A 21,280-nucleotide genomic window follows, 5' to 3' on the forward strand; every position below is an offset into this window, starting at 1 on the left:
CATCTACTAATGTGACCTTAGGCAAATTATTTAACTTCTCTAAATCCATCTCCTCCTCTTGAAAATTCAGGGCAAAAATAGTACTTACCTCTGAGAGCCGTTGTGGTAGTAAAAGAAGACAATGCACTCAAAGGATTTAGCATAGGGCCTAGCAAACAGTAAGCACTCAATAAATATTGTTATTTCTACTGTTATCTTGAAAACAACTGTCAAGGAATACTGAAATCACCTTAATTTTACTGTTTAGTATTCAGATTTAAAAAGGACCTCTGAGTTCCAATTCTAAGATGATATAACAATTTCTATTACTGAAGAAAAAAAAAAGGATAACCATGTGTTCAACTTCTATGTTATCTAACCCCCAAATCAGAATGTAAATCTGCCAATTTGTTTCACAAGTATGCTTGAGTATAGCTTTAGCATTAATTAGCATTTTGACTATTATTCTGTTACTTTATCTCTATATGAAGATTATGGAGTAGGAGTAAGATAAGGAAAGACAAGTAGATAAAATGCATTAGTGAAATTTGAGAAAATCAGGTCCTAAGGTTGGAGACTTCAAGCAAATCATGTCCATACCTCACAAACTGGTCTCACAAACTGAGAAGCCTGAATAAACTCGTGGCAAGAAAAGATCCCTAAATTTAAATAATTCTTAAAAAATCTTAAACGGAACTTTAAACTCAGTACTTAACAGCCTATAACCAGAATGAAGGCAGGCCAAATACATTAAGAGGACACATAGTTATTAAATACTAAGTTTAGAAAAAGGAGAATTTTCATTTGCCAAAGCTCTGCTGCCACCATCTGTTCAAAGACTAAAACTACCTAAGGACCTTTACTATCATGCAGAGAAGGCTGTGTACCAGCTACAACTCTTTCCAAATTCCTGAGAGATATTAATCTTCAGGATTCAGGAAAGAGAAAGCAGATTGCTCAGGAATTCTTCTCTGAAATCATAAGTTATTTCATATTTTTCATAACACTTTAAAAATGTTTTTAAAAAGAAAAACACAAAATTTAACAAAAATTAACACAAAATGGGTCACAGACCTAAATGAAACAGCTAAAACTATAATACCCTTAGATGAAAACATAAAAGCAAATCTTTTTGACCTTGCCTTAGGCAACGGTTTCTTAGATATGACACCAAAAGCACAAACACCAAAAGAAAAGATAAATTGGATTTCATCAAAATTAATTTTTTTTTATACTTCAAAGGATACCGTCAAGATAATGAAACACAACCCACAAAATGGGAGAAAATATTGCAAATCATGTATCTGATAAGAGCCAAGTATCCAGAAAATATTAACAACTCTTACAACTCAACAATAAAAAGGCAAGTAACCCAATTTAAAAAGGGGCAAATGATATGAACTGACATTCTCCCAAAGATATGCAAATGGTCAATAAGCACATGAAATGATGCTCAACATCATTAGCTATCAGACAAATGCAAATCAAAGCCACTTCACACTCACTAGAATGGCTATAATAAAAAAAGAGACAATAACAAGTATTAGCAAAGCTATGGAGAAACTGGAATCCTCATACGTTGCTGGTGGGAATGTAAAATGGTGCAGCCAGTTTGGAAAATAATTTGGCAGTTACTTAAAAAATTAACAGAGTTAACATATGACCCAGCAATTCCATTCCCAGGTATATAACCAAGAAACATGAAAGCATACATTCACACAAAAATTTGGACATGAATGTTCACAGCAACATTATTCACAATAGCCAAAAGGTGGAAACAACCTAAATGTCCATCAAATGACGAATGGAATAAAATGTGGCATATCCATACAGTGGAATATTATTCGGCAATAAAAAAGTACTAATATATGCTACAATATGGAAGAATCTTTAAAAAATGCTAAGAGTAAAAAGCCAGTCACAAAAGACCACATACTGTATGATTCCATTTATATGAAATGTTTGGAATAGGCAAATTTATAGAGAGACAGAAAGTAGATTAGTGGTTACTTAGAGTTGAGGAGGGGACTAACAGGGACTGTGGATTGACTGCTAACAGGTATGGAATTTCTTTGAGAGGGATGAAAATGCTCCATATTAGATTGTGATGATGGTGGCATGAGCAGATAGATCCCCAAACAGACCAGTTTTTCCTGAAAACAGGAGACTCTAGTCTACTTGAGTCAGCATGATAAGGAAGTCCCCTGTTCTCTAACCCTTACAAAAAAGTAACCTGAAGTAACCTTATGTTAACCACTCAGTTTTTTTCTATTGTTCTGTTTCCTTATTTCCGCTTTACAAAACCCACTGTTTTGCCATTGCAGGTGAGAGCTTTCATTCTATATTGCAGAACGGAGGCGGCCATGATTCATGAATTGCCAATCAGATCTATAACTAAATTTGTTGTAAATTTGTCTTCTGATAAGTGTTAGAAGACATTTTAGCTCACGATGAACTATAATCTCCATATTTAAACAAAAGGACCAATTTTCTTTCTTTATCTCTTACAATTCAATCTTGAGTTAAACAAAGACAGGATTTCCATGCAAATTATATAATTACCAGAAAGTAGTAACAATCACTGGCTAATACATATTTTGAGTAAAATAAACAATCAACATATATTGAATAAGCAAGAAATGAGTACAGATAAATTTCTCCTCTTACTGCTTCCAAAGGGGAGGAGGAGTCAGTACTACTTCTCTGTCTCTTGAAAGAGCTATTGGCTCTATGAAAGTTCTTACCAAGTTCAAAAAAATTTTTAAAGGCAAAGGTATGTTGAAACCTTATGTTAAACACAAACACCACCTATCAAGAAACAATGAAAGAATCTACATGACTCAAGACCAAATCACTGAGAAAAGGAAAGTAATTCGTAATGCTCCTCTGTATAAGAAAGCCATTTTTACAATCAAAGGTGAAAAATCTTTTTTTTCCCTAGTGATTACACTTAATTTGAAAGGAGAACCCTGCACCTGAACAGAGTCAAGTATCAGCTTGCCCACTGTTAAAAGAATCAAGGGTGGCTGACTGCTACCTGCTCTCTACATTCCTCCCCCTCAGTAATATCTACATGCAGGACTCATTCTTACTGTCTATGACAATGACTTTCAAACTTAATCTTCAGTCCCCACCTTTCTCCTGCTCCACCTCAAAAACTCCAAGAGTTTGCAAAACACTTCTATAGGGAAGTCTAACCATGCCCTACAAGTTAAGATACATAAAATCAGATTCATCTGCCTTTGAAAAAAGTACCTCTATTTCCCCCACTAGCCCTGAAAGGCTCATGCTGTGTCTTGCTCTTTATATCCTTGAATATCTTGAAAATAGTCAATACTTGCTGACCAAATCAGTGTCACGATACCATAATTCTCCTACACTTAAATCCCTAGCATTCCTCTGCCTCCCCCACCTACATCCATCCACATATTCAGTCGCTCACTAAACCCTGTCCTGGTTTTCTCAGGTGTCCCTTCCTTACTGTTCCTAATACATGTTTTTCAAGCATTTACCTTCCCACCTCTAACCTACAACACTTCTTAATTTGTCTCTTGGGCTGCAATCTCTCTCTACACAATCTATGCCATAATCTTCTGAAAGCAGGTGTTTCTTAATATCACCTTCAATAACTTTTCTCTATTACAGGATCACAATCTTAACTTCTTTTGCCAGCAAATTTGGCCCTGATTTTTCACATGAGACATCTACACTTCATTTAGACAGGTCCTTGAAAATAATTTACAATTCTAATTCTCACTTTTATCTTATTGGCTCTTTTCCCAATTGCCTAAAATCTATCATCCATCTGCTTCTGCCAGTCTCTTATCCACAAAGTGTTCCATAGCAGCCTCAACTGAAAAATACTTTTTCCTTGCACTAATTTTCTATAGTACTTGTTACCTAAGACTCAATTCCAATCAGACAGCCTTGTATAGTTGACTTGCTCATAAATTTGTTTTTGTCTCTTAGTCCCAGCTACATTTTAAGTTTCAAGAGGGCAGGTACTGGACTTCACACTTTTTTGTATTCACCACAGTACTTAGACAAAATGCATTCACTATTGACTGTGGTAGAAAGACCTGTAGTAGTATGGTGATGGTGGTGGTAGCAGCAGTAGTAATAGCAACAGCAGCTAACATTTACTACAGGAGCTGCTCTAAGAGCTTTACATTTATTATCTCACTGAACTTTCACAATTACTCTATGAGATATTTAATATTATTGCCCCTAATTTACAGATTAGAAAACTGAGTACAGAGAGGTTGGGTAATTTGCCAAACATTACACAGTTAATGAATGAAGAGTCTGGACTACATAAAATGAGATGAATGAGTTGAAGAAACTTTGACAGAAAAAAAAGGTAGTTATCTTTTGGTTAAAATCATGAATCCTAGCTGCAAATAAAATACATTAAAAGCACAGATTGACAGTTATGGCATAATGATGTGAGAAGAGGGAAAATTCAAAGATATAATCCTGTTCTGAATTCTCATCTTCTGACCACAATTCATTTTACAGTTTATTTTTGTTGAAGATATTATATATGAGTATATAGCATGCCAGTATAACATTTAAAACATTTTGGAGCCGAGGGCAGTCCCTACCACCTAGAAGCAGGTAAGAGAGCATGTCAAAAACACCACTTTCACGTGGGTAGGCCACCACAGCCACCACCACAGCCATGGCTGCCATAAAAGCAGCTTGATGCCACAGCAGTAGCCGCAGACACTGTGCAGGTGGCCCCCCAGACACTAGACTGCATTGACACAAGAAGAGTCACCAGCAGAGACCAGAAAAACAAGAGGACATCTATCTCCTCAAAGCCCACTCCAGAGTAATAGAAAAATGAAGAAAATCTAGGAGAGCTAGCAGACAACCTTAAGCGCACAAACATTCGAATCATGGGTGTTCCAGAAGGGGAGGAGAAAGGAAAAGTCATGGAAAAATCTATTCAATGGAATAATAACAGAAAACTTCCCAGGTATGGAGAGAGAAACAGACCTTCAGATCAAGGAGGCTCAAAGATCCCCAAACAGATTCAACCCCAAAATATCCTTTCCAAGACACATTATACTCAAACTGGCAAAGCTCAAAGACAAAGAGAATCTTGAAAGTAAGAGAAAAGTGTCAAGTCACCTATAAGGGAGGCCCTATCAGACTAAAAGCAGACTTCGCAACAGAAACGGTACAGGCCAGAAGAAAATGGGATGATATATTCAATAATACTAAAAGAAAAAAACTGCCAGCCAAAAAATACTATACCCAGCAAAGTATACTATACTATACTTCAGAAGTAAGGAGAAAATAGTGTATTTTCCAGACAAACACAAACTGGGAGTCCACCACCACACAACCAGCCCTGTAAGAAATCCACAAGGAAGTCCTCCATCTGGAATCTGAAAAACAATAGTCACTACCACTAATACACAACAAAGAACAAAACCCACTGGTAGAACAAAACTGCAAATGAACAGCAGAAAGAAACTAAATCTTACCACCACAAAAAACCATAATGACAATGTAACAATGCCCCTGCTTTATTTCTGATTTTCATAATTTTGGACTTCTCTCTTTTTTTCTTGGTCAGTCTAGATAAAGGTTTGCAAATTTTGTTGGTCTTTTTATAAAGAATCAACTTTTAGTTTTGTTGATTTTTCTCTATTGTTTTTTAATTCCCTATTTCAAATATTTCTGTTGTAATCTTTGTTATTTCCTACTTATATTTGCTTTCAGTTTAGTTTGCTCTTCTTTTCTATTTTCTTAAGGTAGAAGTTTACATTACTGATGAGATTTTTCTTATTTTTAATATAGGTGTTTTCAAGTATAAATTTTCCTCTAAGTACTGCACGAGCCCTACATCCTATAAATTTTGATACGATGTGCTTTATCTCAAAGTATTCTCGAATTTCCCTGTGATTTTTCTTTTTACCCATGTTTATTTAGGATAGTGTTGCTTCATTTCCACAAATTTGTGAATTTTCTAAATTTCCTTCTGTTATTGTGGTCAGAGAACATATTTTCTATTATTTTCTAGGATCTCAGCCTATTTAAACGAATTAAGACTTGTTTTGTCGCAAAAAAAAAAAAAAATATATATATATATCACTCAGTCCATGTGAAAAGTATTGATCAGTCTGATCAGTATAGCATTTTTAATATCATGTACTCATGCATAATATGGTATATACCATATTTTATTTGAGAATACAGTTATTTCTTAAAAAATTAAGAGAAATGTGAATCAGTATATAAAGAGAATATTACTTTTCTTGTTTAAACACATCTAAATCATTCATAAAGGAAAAAAATCCACAGAACCCCCAACTCCCAGAAGAGGAAAATCTTTCAATGTCAGCTACAGTTTCTAATAAAAGGAGGAAGTCTGGACAGTCAAAAAACAAAACAAAAAAAACCATTTAAAACATTTTGGAGATTGGCATTTAAAACAAAGCATGTTCTATGTCAGCTGGGTTCCTACTTAATTTTCTTAAATTCTTTTACAATTCAGACATCAGAAGAATCAAAACAGCTATATTTTGCTATATGAAACAGCAGTGGAGGTACAAAAGAAAACAAGACTATTTTTCAACGTCGTAAAAGGAGGTGGGGAAGAAAAGAGAACTTACATAAAGGCAGAACAAATGAATCCCAAATCTGGAATCTTCTGAAAAGTCTGCATCTTGTCAAAAGCAACTTAAATATAGGAAAGATTCCTTAACTGCACCCTAAAAGAAATCTATAAACTATGGGAAAACATCACTCAACTTTTTTTTTAACCACATAGCTAATAAATACAAGCATAGTCTCAAGATCTCTATAGAAATTTGGTTCCTCTGGCAGTTATGTCTAAATTCACACAGAATTATATAGCTTTTAAAGATCTCTAGAAATAATATTCAGCAACAATTCAAAGTAATTCCTCTTGGTTTTCAACACAATTCACTTTAAGTGTAACTTTTCTCTTATACAAATGTAAATTTCTCATGTTTGAGCTAACTTCCTCCTATTTCTCCCTCCATGAAGCAAACAACCTTCGGCCTTCATCTAAATGATACTTCGTTATTAATACATGTTCTTCATTATTAGAATTTTCTTAAAAAGGTAACTTATTTCAAAAATAATGACCTGACCTAAAGAGGTAAAAATTTTCAAAAAGTATATAACTTCTAACATAGAATGAAAGTTTTCAGAACCAAAATAATTTTTCTTCCATAATTAAGAAAAAAAAAAAAAAAAAGGATATGAAGGCAGAATAAGATAACAGAAAGAGTGAGAATTTTGGAGTCAGACAAACCTAGTTTCAAATTCCAGTTATGTGTTCTTGAGGGTCTAATTATGGATCTTAGTTCTTCATTTATAAAATGGATATAATAATACTAATCTTGTAAAGATGCTCTGAGAGCTGGAAATAATGAATGCAAAGTGCCTACTATAGTGGCTACATATTGCAGGTAATAAATAAATGCTACTAATAGTAGTAGCATTAATTGTAGAGTTATACACCCAAATATCTTCAGTTTAGCTAGATATTTTCCCTTAAAAAAAAAGTCAAACATTAAAATAGAGAAAATATAAGGAATGGCCATATATCAACTATCCCCCCCAAACCCCAAATATTATTATTTAGTCTCATTTGGTTCAGACAGATTTTTAAAAAACAGTTGCCACTTGGGCCAAATATAACCAAATAAATTTAATCAAATTCAATATTAAAATAAATGGAGAATTCACAAACACAAACTAGAAATATTTTGTGTTTATAACTCCTAAAACAGCTCCTCTTATAAATGACTTTCAAAATTCCATAATATTAACAGCCTTCCCTACAGAAGAACTAAACATTTCACTGTAAACTATGGACATAATGCTATTTAAAGGATTAATTCCCTGTTTCTCCCTTCTATCAAACTTTCACCTTGAAACTGCTTCACTTACCTAATATGTGAAACAAGACCAGGTGATATCAGTAAAGAAAAATTTAAACACATAACTAAATGCTTTCTTTTGCCTTATAAAACCAAAGTAAAACTACGTATTTCTGTTTCTAGGAGAATGTCAGTGGTGGTGGCATAGCTTTAAATTTCCCTAAGTTCCCCCATAAAAGAACAAAAAGCAACCAGGAAAACAAAAGCAAAACACATCAACATCTACAACCAAACCAGGTGACCGGTACTTTAGGTAACAGCAGTGAAGTAGTCACTCAAATTCTGCCAATGACTGCAATTATAAAAACTGGATTAAAAAAAAAAAATTAAAAACACATTTAAAGACAATGAACCTTCCAAAAGCAGACAGAAGCCTGCTTTGAGATTAATATTTAATCTCACAAAGTTGCAACTGAAAGGAGAACAAATTGCTAGCTTGTGGTTTTCTGACTTAAGGGAATTATCCAATCTGAGCCTAGCTGCAGGAAAATGGTAGTGCAGTTTGGGCAGCAGAAATCTGAAGCCTATGGGCTTCAAGCATCAGAAGTAGTGCAAAGCCAGCAGAGCAGCTGGAAATTATGGGGAAATCCTTAGAAGCAAAGAAATCAGAGAGGGTTAAGTTCCATCTCTGTTCAAATCTTTGGCTGAATGCTAAATAAAGAAGGAGATCCCAGGGCACCCATCGAAAATGGCAGCAGTGAGAAGACAAAGGTGAGAACATAGGAATAAGCTGCTACTGGGAGGATTGGGAGGGTGGAAGGACTAAGGAGAAAGGAGAGGAAGGTTGCAGTTTGGGAATAGGCAAGTTAACTACCCACTAGAACATAAAACCAATAATTCTCAAAAGAACATAACAGAATCCAGAGTTGCTACAACACAGTATGTACAAAGTCCAGTTTTCAATTAAAGGAAACAGGAAAGTATGACCTATAGCCAACAGAACAGGCAGTCAATAGAAAGTAAGTCCTAAATCCAGATGTCAGATTTAGCAGACTAAAACTTCAATTCAGCAATTATATATATGAATATACTTCAAAAAGTTTGTGGAAAAATAGAATCAAAAGATAATACACATCTTTCCATGAACTTTTTAAAGGCCACTCGTATGTTCAAAGAACTAACAGAATATATAGAATATAACAGAATATATGTAAAGAATTAAAGGAAAACATAACAATGAGTGAACAGATTAAGGAATATCAACAGAGAAATGGGAACTATACAAAATGGAAACTGGAGAGCTGAAAAGTATAATAAATGAAATTTAAAAGTTCACTAGATGGACTCAACAGCAAACTGGAGAAGGCAGAAGACTCACTGAACTTGAAGATGGCTCATTATAATTACTCAATCCAAAGTACACACAGAAAACAAATTTAAAGAAACCAACAAATAAGAAAATAAACTGAACCTCAGGTACCTATGGGGAAAATAAAGCAGTCCAATATATGCATAATTTAGAATCTCATAAAGAGAGGTTAAAAAGGGGGGGGGGTAGAAAAAATTTGAAGATATAATGGCCCCCTATTCCCTAAATTTGAAAACATTAATTCATAGATTCAAGAAGCTAACTGAAATGGAAACAGAAAAACACAAAGAAAATCACCCCTAAACATACTCAAATTATTGAAAGTCAAAGATAAAATGAAAATGTGCAAAGCAGCCAGAGAAAAATGACACATTACAAATGGAGGAGAAATAAGATTAACTGCTGACTTCTCATCAAAATATGGGACTGGCAAAGCCAATGAGGTGAAGGAAAATAAATGTAACCTAGACTTTTATATTAGAAAAACTATCTTTCAAAAATGGAAGGAAAATAAAGAAAATTCCAGGTAAACAAAAACTGGGAGAATTTGTTGCCAGAAGACCTACATACAGAAGAAATGCTAAAGGAAATTCTTTCGGTTGAAGGGAAGAAATACCAGATGACAACTTTGATACACAGGAAGAAATCAAGAGTAACAGAGATGGTAAATATATAGCAAATGTAATCACACCACAACTATGTTTTTTCTTTTAACTCCTTTAAAAGACAAATGACAGTTTAAGCAAAAACAACACTATTGATGGGTTAATAACCTACATAAATGTGATATATATGACAAAAGCATCAATGATGACAGCATAAATGGGAATATACTATTGTGGGGTTACTATAGTTTACTTGGAGTAATGTAACATTAATTCTGGGGAGATTGGAATCCATTGAAGACACTATAATTCCAAGAACAACCACACACACACACACACACACACACACGCACGCACATGTGTGTACACACAGCAAAACTATGTAGTCAGAAATCCAATAGAGGAATTAAAGTGGAATTCTTAAAAATATTTTATTAAAAAAATGGGAAGGACAGGAAGAAGGGACAGAGGAGCAAAAACAGATGAGACAAAACACAAACCTCAAAATGACAGACATAAATACAACCATGTCAATAGTCACATTAAATGTAAATAAACAAAATAACCAATGAAAAGACAGAGATTGTCAGGCCACATAAAAGCAAAACCCAACTATTTGTAATATACAAAAGATACACTTTAAATACAAAGACACAAATAGAGAGTAAAAAGCTGTAAAAAATATATTACCATGAAAACAATAAACATACGAAAGCTGTAGTGGCTATATGACCATCAGACAAAATAAATACCAAGAGTAGGAGACAAAGAGGATTCCTTCATAATGATAAAAGGGTCAATACTGTATATTAAAAATAAATATGCACCTAATAATCAAACAACATGAATGAGACAAATTCATAGTCATGGTTGAAGATTTAAACGCATTTCATTCAGTAATTGACAAAAAAAAAAAAAAAAAATCAGTAAAGATACAGATCTGAATGTCAGCACAGGCAGTCCTCACCCTGTGTTAACTGAAGATCATGTATATTAGAATTGTGACCCTACTTTGCACCATTCTGATATATACAGTTTTGGTTAACACATTGCCATACAAAGTGAGAACTGTCTGCATCTTTTCGTATAGCTTTGAGTTTTGGAAGCATATTAATATTCTACATATTCAAAACCAAAAATCAGTAAGGATGGAAAGGTGGGGTGGGGGAGACTAAAACTGAAAGGAAATGGAAATGAGTAAACCCAGCTGTATTTCAAATGAACATAATCACAACAAAGGGGAAAAATTAATAAAATTTATGAACACAGTACTTGACCATATTTCCTCAGTCTTGGGTAGGGTTGGGGAAAATTGCAAATTAATCCTAAACACCTTGTAGTATGTTTTTTTACTTGTACGGATGAAGAACGTCTGTGACTATTTGAGATATAATATGGGACTGAGCAAATGAATAAAAGTGCTGATGTTGAGAACCATGAAATACAAAATGGGGGAAGAAACAAAGCAAGAAACAACCCCATGGGTATCAGGTGAACTCCTGATTTCTAAATTATGTAGGTGTATGTGTGCATACATGAATATGTGTATAAGTATATATAAATAAATGTATTTCTTAACTCTGCTGAAGGGGCCTATGAATATATAAAGTAGCAATGAACACACCCAACACCCAGATCCTGTTTTCTAAATACCATTCTCTACTAAAAGGAACCATGGCTCTTTAGAAAAATAGCAAATTCTAGGACTGTGGCAGGAAAGATATAAGATAAACCTGGAATAGCTTGTTATACCAGAAAGTAATGAAGTCTTCAAAAAAAAAAAGAAAAAATGAAGGGGTCATGTCACAGGCACACAGGAGCCAGCCTGAAAGGGCTCCTACCAGCATAATCTGGGACAATGTAGACACCAAAATAATTAAGGACAGTACAGTAAAGAATTATAACCATTGAGAAAAACAGGAAACCATGAGGCCATGCCAAATAATAGATAAATGGAGAATACTGGAGGACTCTTGGTAATAGAGTGGAATGTCAACTCCTTTGGTTTTCTGTCTGTGTTATATTTAACATTAAATTTTTTAAAAAAGATGTATGTTAGGAATCCAGTAAAACAAAACAACACCCTAGAAGTTGCTAAGAAAATACAGGTTTTAGAACAGTCTGACTCAGTGAAGAACTGATCTTAATTAGAATCTTTTTCTACCTATAATGCGTACAGGCTATCCTAAATAAGTTGCATTGGAATACAGTACTCACACAACATATCTTTATAGTCCTCACCTTCACTGATTGTAATCTTCATCTGTCTTTAAAAATGTAACTGGTTGATAAAATCAGTCCCCCAAAGTATATATATTATGTGATTCAATGTCTTTTACTTAAAGATCTAAAGGGACAAATCCCTCTTAGAACGTGACGCCAGAATTTTTCTACTTAAGAACATGCACAGTTTATCAGAAAATATGAATTGTATACAAGGTAATGCATATGTTAATTAGCTTGATTTAGCCATTCCACAATATATACATATTTCAAAACATCATGTTGTACATGATAAATATATACAATTTTTGTCAATTAAAAAATAATTTTAAAAATAAAAATAAATTAAAAAAAGATGGAGTTTGGATGTGTTGCCCCCTCCAAAACTCATGTGGAAATTTGATCCCCAGCATGGCAGTGTTGGAAACTGATTGAGTTATGTGGGCAGATCCCTCATGAATGGATTAATGCTCTCCCTGGGTGTGCGGGTCCTGAGTGAGAGCTCGCTCTATTAGTTCCCACGAGAGCTGGTTGTTTAGTAGACTCTGGCACCTGCCTACCTTTGCTTCTTCTCACCATGTGATCTGCTTGTACCCACCAGCTGCCTGTCACTTTCCACCATGAGTAGAAGCAGCCTGAGGCCCGTGCCAACTGAAGCTGTCCCAGAATCGTAAGCCAAATAAACCTCTGTTCTTTATAAGCTACCCAGTCTCAGGTATTTCTGTTATAGCAACACAAAATGGACGAATACAGTCTTCCATCAAGTTCACTTTGTTATCTTGGCTGTCAAACAATTGATCTTCTCTGCTCTGTATGGTTGTTTTTGATGTAGTTTATCTTCTATTTAACTACACATGGGTATATGTTTTCTTTGCAAAATACCTCAAATCCTTTAAGATAGAAGATGGACTATAAATTAGAAGTTAAAAAATAATCATCTTAATAAAATGATTGCACACTAATGTGAAATAATTTAGCCTCTTAATAGCTCACCTGTGGTTAAAAAAGTCAGCTTTAGTCAATTCAAAAAAACACACAGCTGTTCAGAATGACTCCTTTCTTTAAATACTCAACAAAAGCAAATTGTTAGAACCAATTTTTACAAACAATATTGCCTTTCCATTCCAAAGTTGTTGCTAGGAAAATTCAAAACCGTATTTCAGATAATTAGAGAAGAACCTTCCTTTACAGTATGAGACCCTTTTAACTTAATAAAATTCAAATTCCAATTCTCACAACAAAATACACAAAACAGAACACAGTTTTGTTAAGAGACTTTTTTCTTAATAAGTACTGTAATGATTATATTAAGACATAATAATAGAAGCTACATCTACTGCAAGCTTACCATGTGGTAGACCCCGCGGTTTAGTTACCTATCTCTGATCACAACTACCGTACCAACAAGGTAGAACCCTTGCCCATTTTACAGATGTGTAACTTGCCTAATGATACAATCGTAAAGGCACAAGGATAGGATGTGAACTCAGTGCTTTCTATAACTCAAAAATCTATATTATTTCTATTTTACGTGAAATGATAGCATTTTTTTGGTCCTTCCTCCAAAAAAGGGGGTACTTGTTATTTGTGCTCCTATTTTCTCTAGTATCTCTTTCTGCTTCATAGATTACAATAAACCACACAAGATGAACTTATATTCAAAACAAGAATAACCATTGAAATAAAAATGCTCAGGTTACATTAATAGCTCCCCTTTAGTTTTAATCCTACAAACTTGGGATCTATCTGAACTGAGAATTCCATTTTTATGTTAAGAGAAAAGTTTACAAGAAAAACAATAATGTAAATATGATTTTAATGAGAAGAATATGGAAAGAATGTTGAGACTTCGATATAAGGATAAAAAGGAAGGGATGAGTTGAGAATAGTAATTTATCCTCTCCTTTATAAATACTTTTCAGTAATCCTTAAACTATGTGAACAAAAACATAGTGCCACAACACTGAGTAACTTTTACATGTTTGGGTTTTTAAAGATAGTACCTGGAAAACTTTTTAGATAGTTTACCTGGTTCCCAATATTCAGTTGTGGCCTGGGGAGAGGTGTCGGATATATATATAACCCAAGCCAACAGGACTAACTTAAAAACAGACTGATAAAAGGGATGGTTTTCTACTTAAACTCAATTATATACTCTCTAAAAATACTGGTCTTTATTTTTGACCAGGTGATACAGTCACAAAATTCAAACTATATAAAAGAGTTTGTAGTGAATAGTTTGGCTGTCACCTTGACTTTGTCCATCATCATCGACCCAGTTCCCCTCCCTCTTTATCCTCATAAGAACTTTTATTGGTTCCTCATGTATCCTTCCAGAGATTTATTATACAGTTCCTTACTAAAATAAAGCAGGTTACAAGTACTTCACAAATTCTAATGCTTTTCTTTGTATCACTTAGCTCAATTCAACATGACCTAAATAATGTCTGACCATACTTTCTCAATGCCTTATTCAGTCTTTCATTCCTGCAGCAAGGCTTTAAGTGAGGGGGTCACGGGTAAAGAGAATGGTGAGCAAAGTTAACACCAAAGCTAGTGATTAGCTACAAGCTAACATACATATAATCAATCCACAATCCACCAGTAACACTAAGGCAAAAGAATTAATTTTTTCTAAATACCTAGCATAGTTCCTATTATACCTATTTACTGTACACTGTAGTTCCTTTTACAAAATATACAGCATAGTCTTTTTTGTGTGTGTGTGATAAAATAAAGAATTCCTTGTCAACCAGACATCCTCATATAATAATGTACAATCCTGAATCACCCCAGGACTTAAAAAGTGATAAGTACAAAATAAGCAGTACAAACAAGTGTCACAGAAATGTAGCATAAGGACAGTATAATTGTACTTGGAATGATCAGGAGGGACATTACGGAGGTAGCTTTTGAGCTGAACCAAGAAATGTTGGTTTCAAGGAGGAGAGAATGGGGTAGGCCAGGAAAATAGCAAAGAGTCAACACAAGGGTCTTGGTACTTTAAAATATCTAAGCAGGGAGTAGCAAACTACAGTCTATGGTTCAAATCCAGTTTTGTATGGCCTGTGGGTTACCAGTGTGTGATGGTTAATTTTAGGTGTCAACCTGACTAGATTAAAGAATACATAGAAACCTGGTAAGTGTTATTTTTGGGTGTGTCTATGAGGGTGTTTTCAGAAGAGATTAGCATGGAAACCTGAGTGGAAGGGGTGGAAAAGTTCCACCCTCAATATAGATGGGCACCATCAAGTCAGCTGGAGGCCCAGAGAGAACAAAAATGGAGCAAAAGGTGAATCACTTGCTCTATCTGCTGGAGCTGGGATATACCCTTCTCTCCTGTCCATGGACATCTGAACTCAAGACTCCCCAGGCTTTGGGTTCCAGGACTTACACTAGTGCAACCCTTGGCTCTCAGGCCTTTGGCCTTGATATGAGAATCAAACCATTGGCTTCCCTGGTTCTAAGGATTCCAGACTCAGACTGAGTCACACTACTGGCATCCAGTTTGCAGATGGCCTGTTGTGGGACTTCTCAGCCTTCTCAGTCGTGTGAGCCAATTCCCCTAATAAATTCCCTCCTCTCGTATATTTATATACATATCCTATTGGTTTTGTCTCTCTGGAGAAGCTTGACTAGTGCACAGTGGTTTTCAGGTTTTTAAATGGTTGAAAAAAAATCAAAAGAACAATATTTCAGGACACGAAAATTATGAAATTTATATATAAAGTTTTACTAGCACGCAGCCAAGTCCATTCATTTACATATTGTCTATGACGGCTTTCACACTACAAGGCAAGAGTTGTGTAATTGCAACAGAGACTGTGAATTACAGAGAGTAAAAATTTACTTCTTGACCTTTTAGAGAAAAATTTGCCAGCCCCTTCCCCTAGGGCCCACATAGTTAAAGCAATATGAATGAGGGGCCAGGCTGAGGATGGTGAGAAAGAAGCCAGAGATATAAGAGGGACTTGTAGGTCACAGTGAAGATTTGGATCCACATTCTAAGAGCAATGCGGAAGCTAAAGTGTAAAGTAGAAGAGTGAAAATTAGATTTGCATTTAGGAAAGATCATTCTGGCTGTTACACTGGGAACCAGAGTGTTAAGAGATAAGTAAGAAGGCTAGTGTAGAGTAGTTCAAGCAGGATATGAACATAGCTTGTACTGTGCGGCTGGCAAAGTAACATACCAGGTGCTTCAAAAAAATTCATGGAAAAATTCATATTATCTTTTAGTTCTATTTTTCCATGAACTTTTTGAAGTACCCTTGTGAGGAGGTAGCAAGACTATTCTGCGATCCCTTCCGGTTCTAAAATGTTAAGAAACCGCAAGGTTCAAAATCTGGTTTTGTAACTTTACTGGGCATTTCCAGTTATCACGAGCAATTCTCAAACTGCTATGCTAGAAAATGGTCTCTAATAGGTACAGTGAGTTAAAAATATGCCACCAGAGCATTACGCATCTAAAAAGTTTGGGAATTATTACAGAATAGTCTCCCTTTCCCGCCACCAAGTAGAGTACTTTCTAAAATACGGTTTAGATTTTTTGCAAGCTGGAAACGATTACTTTTATGAAATTAAATTTACAATTAGAGAATTTACAGGTAAATAATACAACATAAATAACAGAAAAGGAGAATAAACACAAATTTTCACAGTGCTTTCTTTCCCATAATGTAGGAATGACAAAACAAGAACATACCTGCTACATTCTAACAAGGTAACTTTAAGACGGCCTTCAGTAAGTGCCCATTGTTGTATATGGATATGCTCTTCATCTTCAAATCCTTGCAAGGTTTGGTATGGGAAAAACGGCTTAAACCTGACAAAAGTAAAGATAAGTCTAAATTTCTGAATAATAAACATCACAGTTCAAAGCATAACAAAACCTACCTGTATGAATACAACACAAAACAAAATAACCCCCCAATACTGCATGTGCTCTGTGAAACCAAAGCTTACTGGCAGCAAGTGGTGCTTTCTCTGTGGCACCCAGGAGTCTTGGTTTTGTGGCATGCCCTTATGGACAAGGCAGGACACTTAGAACAAAGAAAAGGAAAACCTAGAGGCAGTCAGTAGGCCCTAAAGTTTAGGTGGGGCAGGAGAGAGAGTCTTCATGGACAAGATGGAAAAGAGTGTTCCTACGGTTCAAGATAAAAATTCAGAACGCGTTGTTCCACTGAAACAATATAATAGTGACTAGCACATGATGATAATAATAACAATAACAATAATATTAACAACAATTAATAGTGGCAAAAGTATTCATCAGAGACGTTTACTGTTTGCCAGGTAGTGTACTAATTGCTTTCTATGCATTATCTTCTTTAATGTTAACAACCCTGAGAGGGCGATATTACTAACTCCCCTCTCCAAATGAAGAGTGAGGCTTAGAAAGGTTAAGGAATCTGTTCAATTTTACACAGTTGAGTGTGGCAAAACCAGAATTCAAGCTAGTCTGACTCTATCAAAGACCAAACCACATAACACCTCAGTTACCTCTGAGTTATTCACGCATTTATATACTCATCATTCATACCCTTGTTTTTATGGAGAAGATGTGCTGAGTTATAAATTGTAGGCCTTAAAAAAATTTTAATTTGAAACATACCTCATATTCCTCCATAAAAGCAAAGGACAAAGAAAATGAGAGAAATTGGGCTTAAGGCCCTACAGTTTTCAGTTCACACTGTTGGGGCTCAGAAAATGATAACCCAAAGACTGGCATTTTGGCATGCTGAGTACTTTGAACTGAAGGACATTTGAAGTCCTCAGAAGCAAACTCTCTTTCTGACATTATCCTATCCGCCTTGTCTCCCACCCCTATTTTTTCACCAAGGTCATAGAAACTAGAACCCCTCTCCCTCAAATCCAGCCATAAAACCAAGAAACATGGCCAGGTTCTGGCCATAAAGAAAATTTCTGACCTACCTTGTCAGACAGCAGGTCACAAAGACTCTCACTTCAGTGGGGTCCTGCCCCATACCTGAGAGGAAGGAAAGCTACATGGAGCAGCCAAGAAGAATCTAAACAGTCAGGCCTTGGTAGGTTTTCCTGCCTCAGTTTATTACCATTAGATCATTCCCTTTTGTCCAATCACATATCTACATGGCTATCCATTCTTCATCAAACAAACCTAAGCATAAAAATAGACAATTTTCCCTTGGTCTCTGGTCTTCATTTCTGCAGGCTCCTGTGTCATGTAAAACTTTGATTAAATAAATTTGTTATGCTTTTCTCCTGTTAACCTGTCTTTTGTTATAGGAGTGTTAACCGTGACCCTTATGATGGGTAAGAAAAGAGATTACACCTTTTTGCCCCTACACCCTACATACTGTCACTGGCCATGACATCTGCCTGCTCAAAAAGTTTTAATGACTTCCCACTGAAATCACCAAAAAAGAGACAGTCAAAAGTTCTTGGTTTCACATTCAAAGCCCACCATGATTAATCTTTCCAATCGTATATTCCCTTAATATAAATTTTCCAATCTAGGAAGTCACCTCATGTATTCAGAAGACACTATGCTATTCCAGCTTTCAGGCCTTTCATACCAACTGAAAGTTTTCCCTACTCCTAAAAGCTTGTACAAATTCTACACTCCTTCCACACTCAGCTTTAGGTCCTGGAACATAGCAGACCACATATGCTGGGTTTCACTCTCTTTATCTTGCAGTCATTTAAACTGCTGTGCACTTATGCCTTGAAGTGTCAGATATGACCAATTCTCTGCATCCCTCACATACCTGAGAGGTTGCTTCAAACACTATTAGGACTCGAGTATGTGTTGAGCTGATTTATAAAAACACAACACTAACAATGAAATAAACTTAGAAAATATCAACAGCCCACTACAGTTTATACTGACAGAGAAAAAAAATGCTGGTTTATGATTCCCCAGTAAACAGGATTAAAAGTCTTTTCCTTTAAAAAAAATTACCTTAAGGAAACATAAGCAGGTACACAGTACCTTTCTTGTTGCTGAACTAGTATGAAAAGCAGAAAGCACCTTCGGTTTCTCCCAACTACTATGCTAATTTGTATTTGAAGTCATTTGAGTCAGACAGACTGGCACCACATTCTTAGAGGGGAAAAAAAGTAGGAACTAGATTTTCTATGTTAATACAATGTTGTAGCTGAGTGCTTTTAACATGTAGGCCTTAAGGCCCCTAAAGAACATATAACTCTGTTGCTTGGTAAAACATTACAAATATTATTATATACACTAGAGACTTAAAATTTAATAATCCAAGTTATTTAAATCACAGCTGCTCTAAGAACAACTTTCTTTTGTCAAGTATTGTCCTACTAGGCTAATGTTGGAATCCTTCCGACGTCACCAATTGTGGAGCTCTTTTATCTGCCGGTAATCCTGCACCGACTGGGCCGACTGTCAAGCTATGATGGGGTCTGGAGCTCACAGACCCCTCAAGCCCGGTTACAGACTGGGTCACAAACCTTTCACATGCCAGGCTGGGTCATCAGACCACTCACACGCAGGTCTATGAGCGAGGTAACTGGCAAACAGGTCCTTGGAAGCCATAGGTTGGAAAGCATGCCCGCTTGTGCGGTGGCCGCCGGGGGCAGTAAAACGCCAGCCACATCGCAGCGCTGCGCAGGCGCACCAGCTCCGCCCACACACAACCCATTCTCAGCAAATGCTTGGCAAGATTCTGAACATTTGAGGGGCCCTGACCATTTTCCTATATTTTCCCAACAAGTATAAAGTTGAAATTTAATAAAAAGGTTTTCATAGGAGTGTGATCGAATGTTATATAAAGTCTAATTTCAATTTATTAACGTCTAGGGGGGTTTGCCAAGAGTTTTTATGCACAAAAATGTATTAAAATGAGAAAAATGTATTTCGTTTAAAATGAATACACTCAACAGTGGGATAAAGATGTTTGTTCAGCAAGCCAATAAATAGATGATCCACACATTCACATTCTTTAAGAACACTTGGTTTTCAAAACTTTTAACTCAAAGCTTTTAAGTATTCCAAAACCATAATGAATCCAAACAATGAAGCAGAGTACCTCTATCTCTTCCTCTACCTTCCCATCCCACCACACTATATTCCCTCAGAATTCATTAGTCTTTATCTCTTGTGAACCTATCAACTCAAAAATGTCAGTTTTCTCACCCAAGCTCCCAGAAAACTAGCCTTCTTTAACAAGCTACCTCCTCTTCTTCCTGTAGAAAACTTAAAAACCAACCTAGGATGACCAACTTTTGGGGTGACAGCATGAGGAGCTCTGATGACCCGCTCCCCAGTGAAACTGGTGAAAATTATTTGGAAACAAAACATTTAAAGCCTCCGGAAGTGGTCCTAAGGGTGAACACCAAATGAAGAAACACTTATTTAAGAAAAGCTAAAACATTTGGTAAGAAAGCCAGCTCTGTGTTTTTGAACCAAGACAGCTCCTTCTCTTTCCCCAATAAGCTCAGGAAGGCAGAGACTCCACTCCAGCCTGCTACACACAGGGCTCCCTTGCTCCCCAGCTCCCGGTTGGATGGGTTTCTCCCTGGGAGGAGGAGGACATCAGCATTTCTCATCCAGCCCTCAGCTGCCTGTTACTGCAGCTAACTACGTTCTGTGCATGTATGGTAAAGAGTGGGGGCTTCCTTCTTCAATACAGCCCCCACTCACGGAATGAAGTGTCTACCGTGTGCACTGCACATTGAGAATACTGGGGACCTGACTGTCCTCGCCCCAACTCATGACACAGTGGTTCCATGGTGGGATAGGGAAGCAAAGAGTACTTCAGGCTGCCCCCTACCCTCCCACCCACAACCCAGAGCTTAGCTCACAGAGTGGGGTATCACCCAGAGAGAAGTTTGCCATTCTCCCCACCCCTAGCTGCAGAGCCCTGGCTCAGATATTTTGCTGAGAGGGGGAGAGAGAGGGAGAGGCAGGTCATAAAAACAGGTATCTCCAAATCTCTTTCCCAAAGAACTAACTTCATTTACAATAAACTATGGAGAAGCTAAAACCTAAGGACACTATCAAGAACAATGAAGGTTGTGATAAAAGGCAGTTGGGAGAAGATTCATAGGTTTAAGAAAGATACAGCCTAAACTGTAGGCTCCTAAGTTTGCAGGAGAGAACCAGGAAATAAGACAGCTGAGAAGAGCCATCCTGGGGTCACAATATCAAACACTGACCTCAGAAACTATTCCTGAAAGGAGCCACAATTTGAATGGATTAGTTTTTAGAACAATTTATGCCCCAGAGCACT

At 36.2% G+C, this 21,280-nt stretch overlaps 1 protein-coding gene across 1 annotated transcript in view; it reads right to left on the reverse strand.

Annotated features, from left to right (window-relative positions):
- PDZD8 (PDZ domain containing 8) overlaps positions 1-21,280 on the reverse strand; it is a 93,493-nt gene that overhangs the window by 40,508 nt on the left and 31,705 nt on the right. Inside the window, exon 2 of the mRNA XM_063103233.1 lies at positions 16,744-16,863. Within this exon, the coding sequence (XP_062959303.1) occupies positions 16,744-16,863 (120 nt within the window). The remainder of the gene's footprint in view (positions 1-16,743; positions 16,864-21,280) is intronic.

This window comes from Cynocephalus volans, chromosome 7 (assembly GCF_027409185.1).
Source record: "Cynocephalus volans isolate mCynVol1 chromosome 7, mCynVol1.pri, whole genome shotgun sequence".
Taxonomy (NCBI): Eukaryota; Metazoa; Chordata; class Mammalia; order Dermoptera; family Cynocephalidae; genus Cynocephalus; species Cynocephalus volans.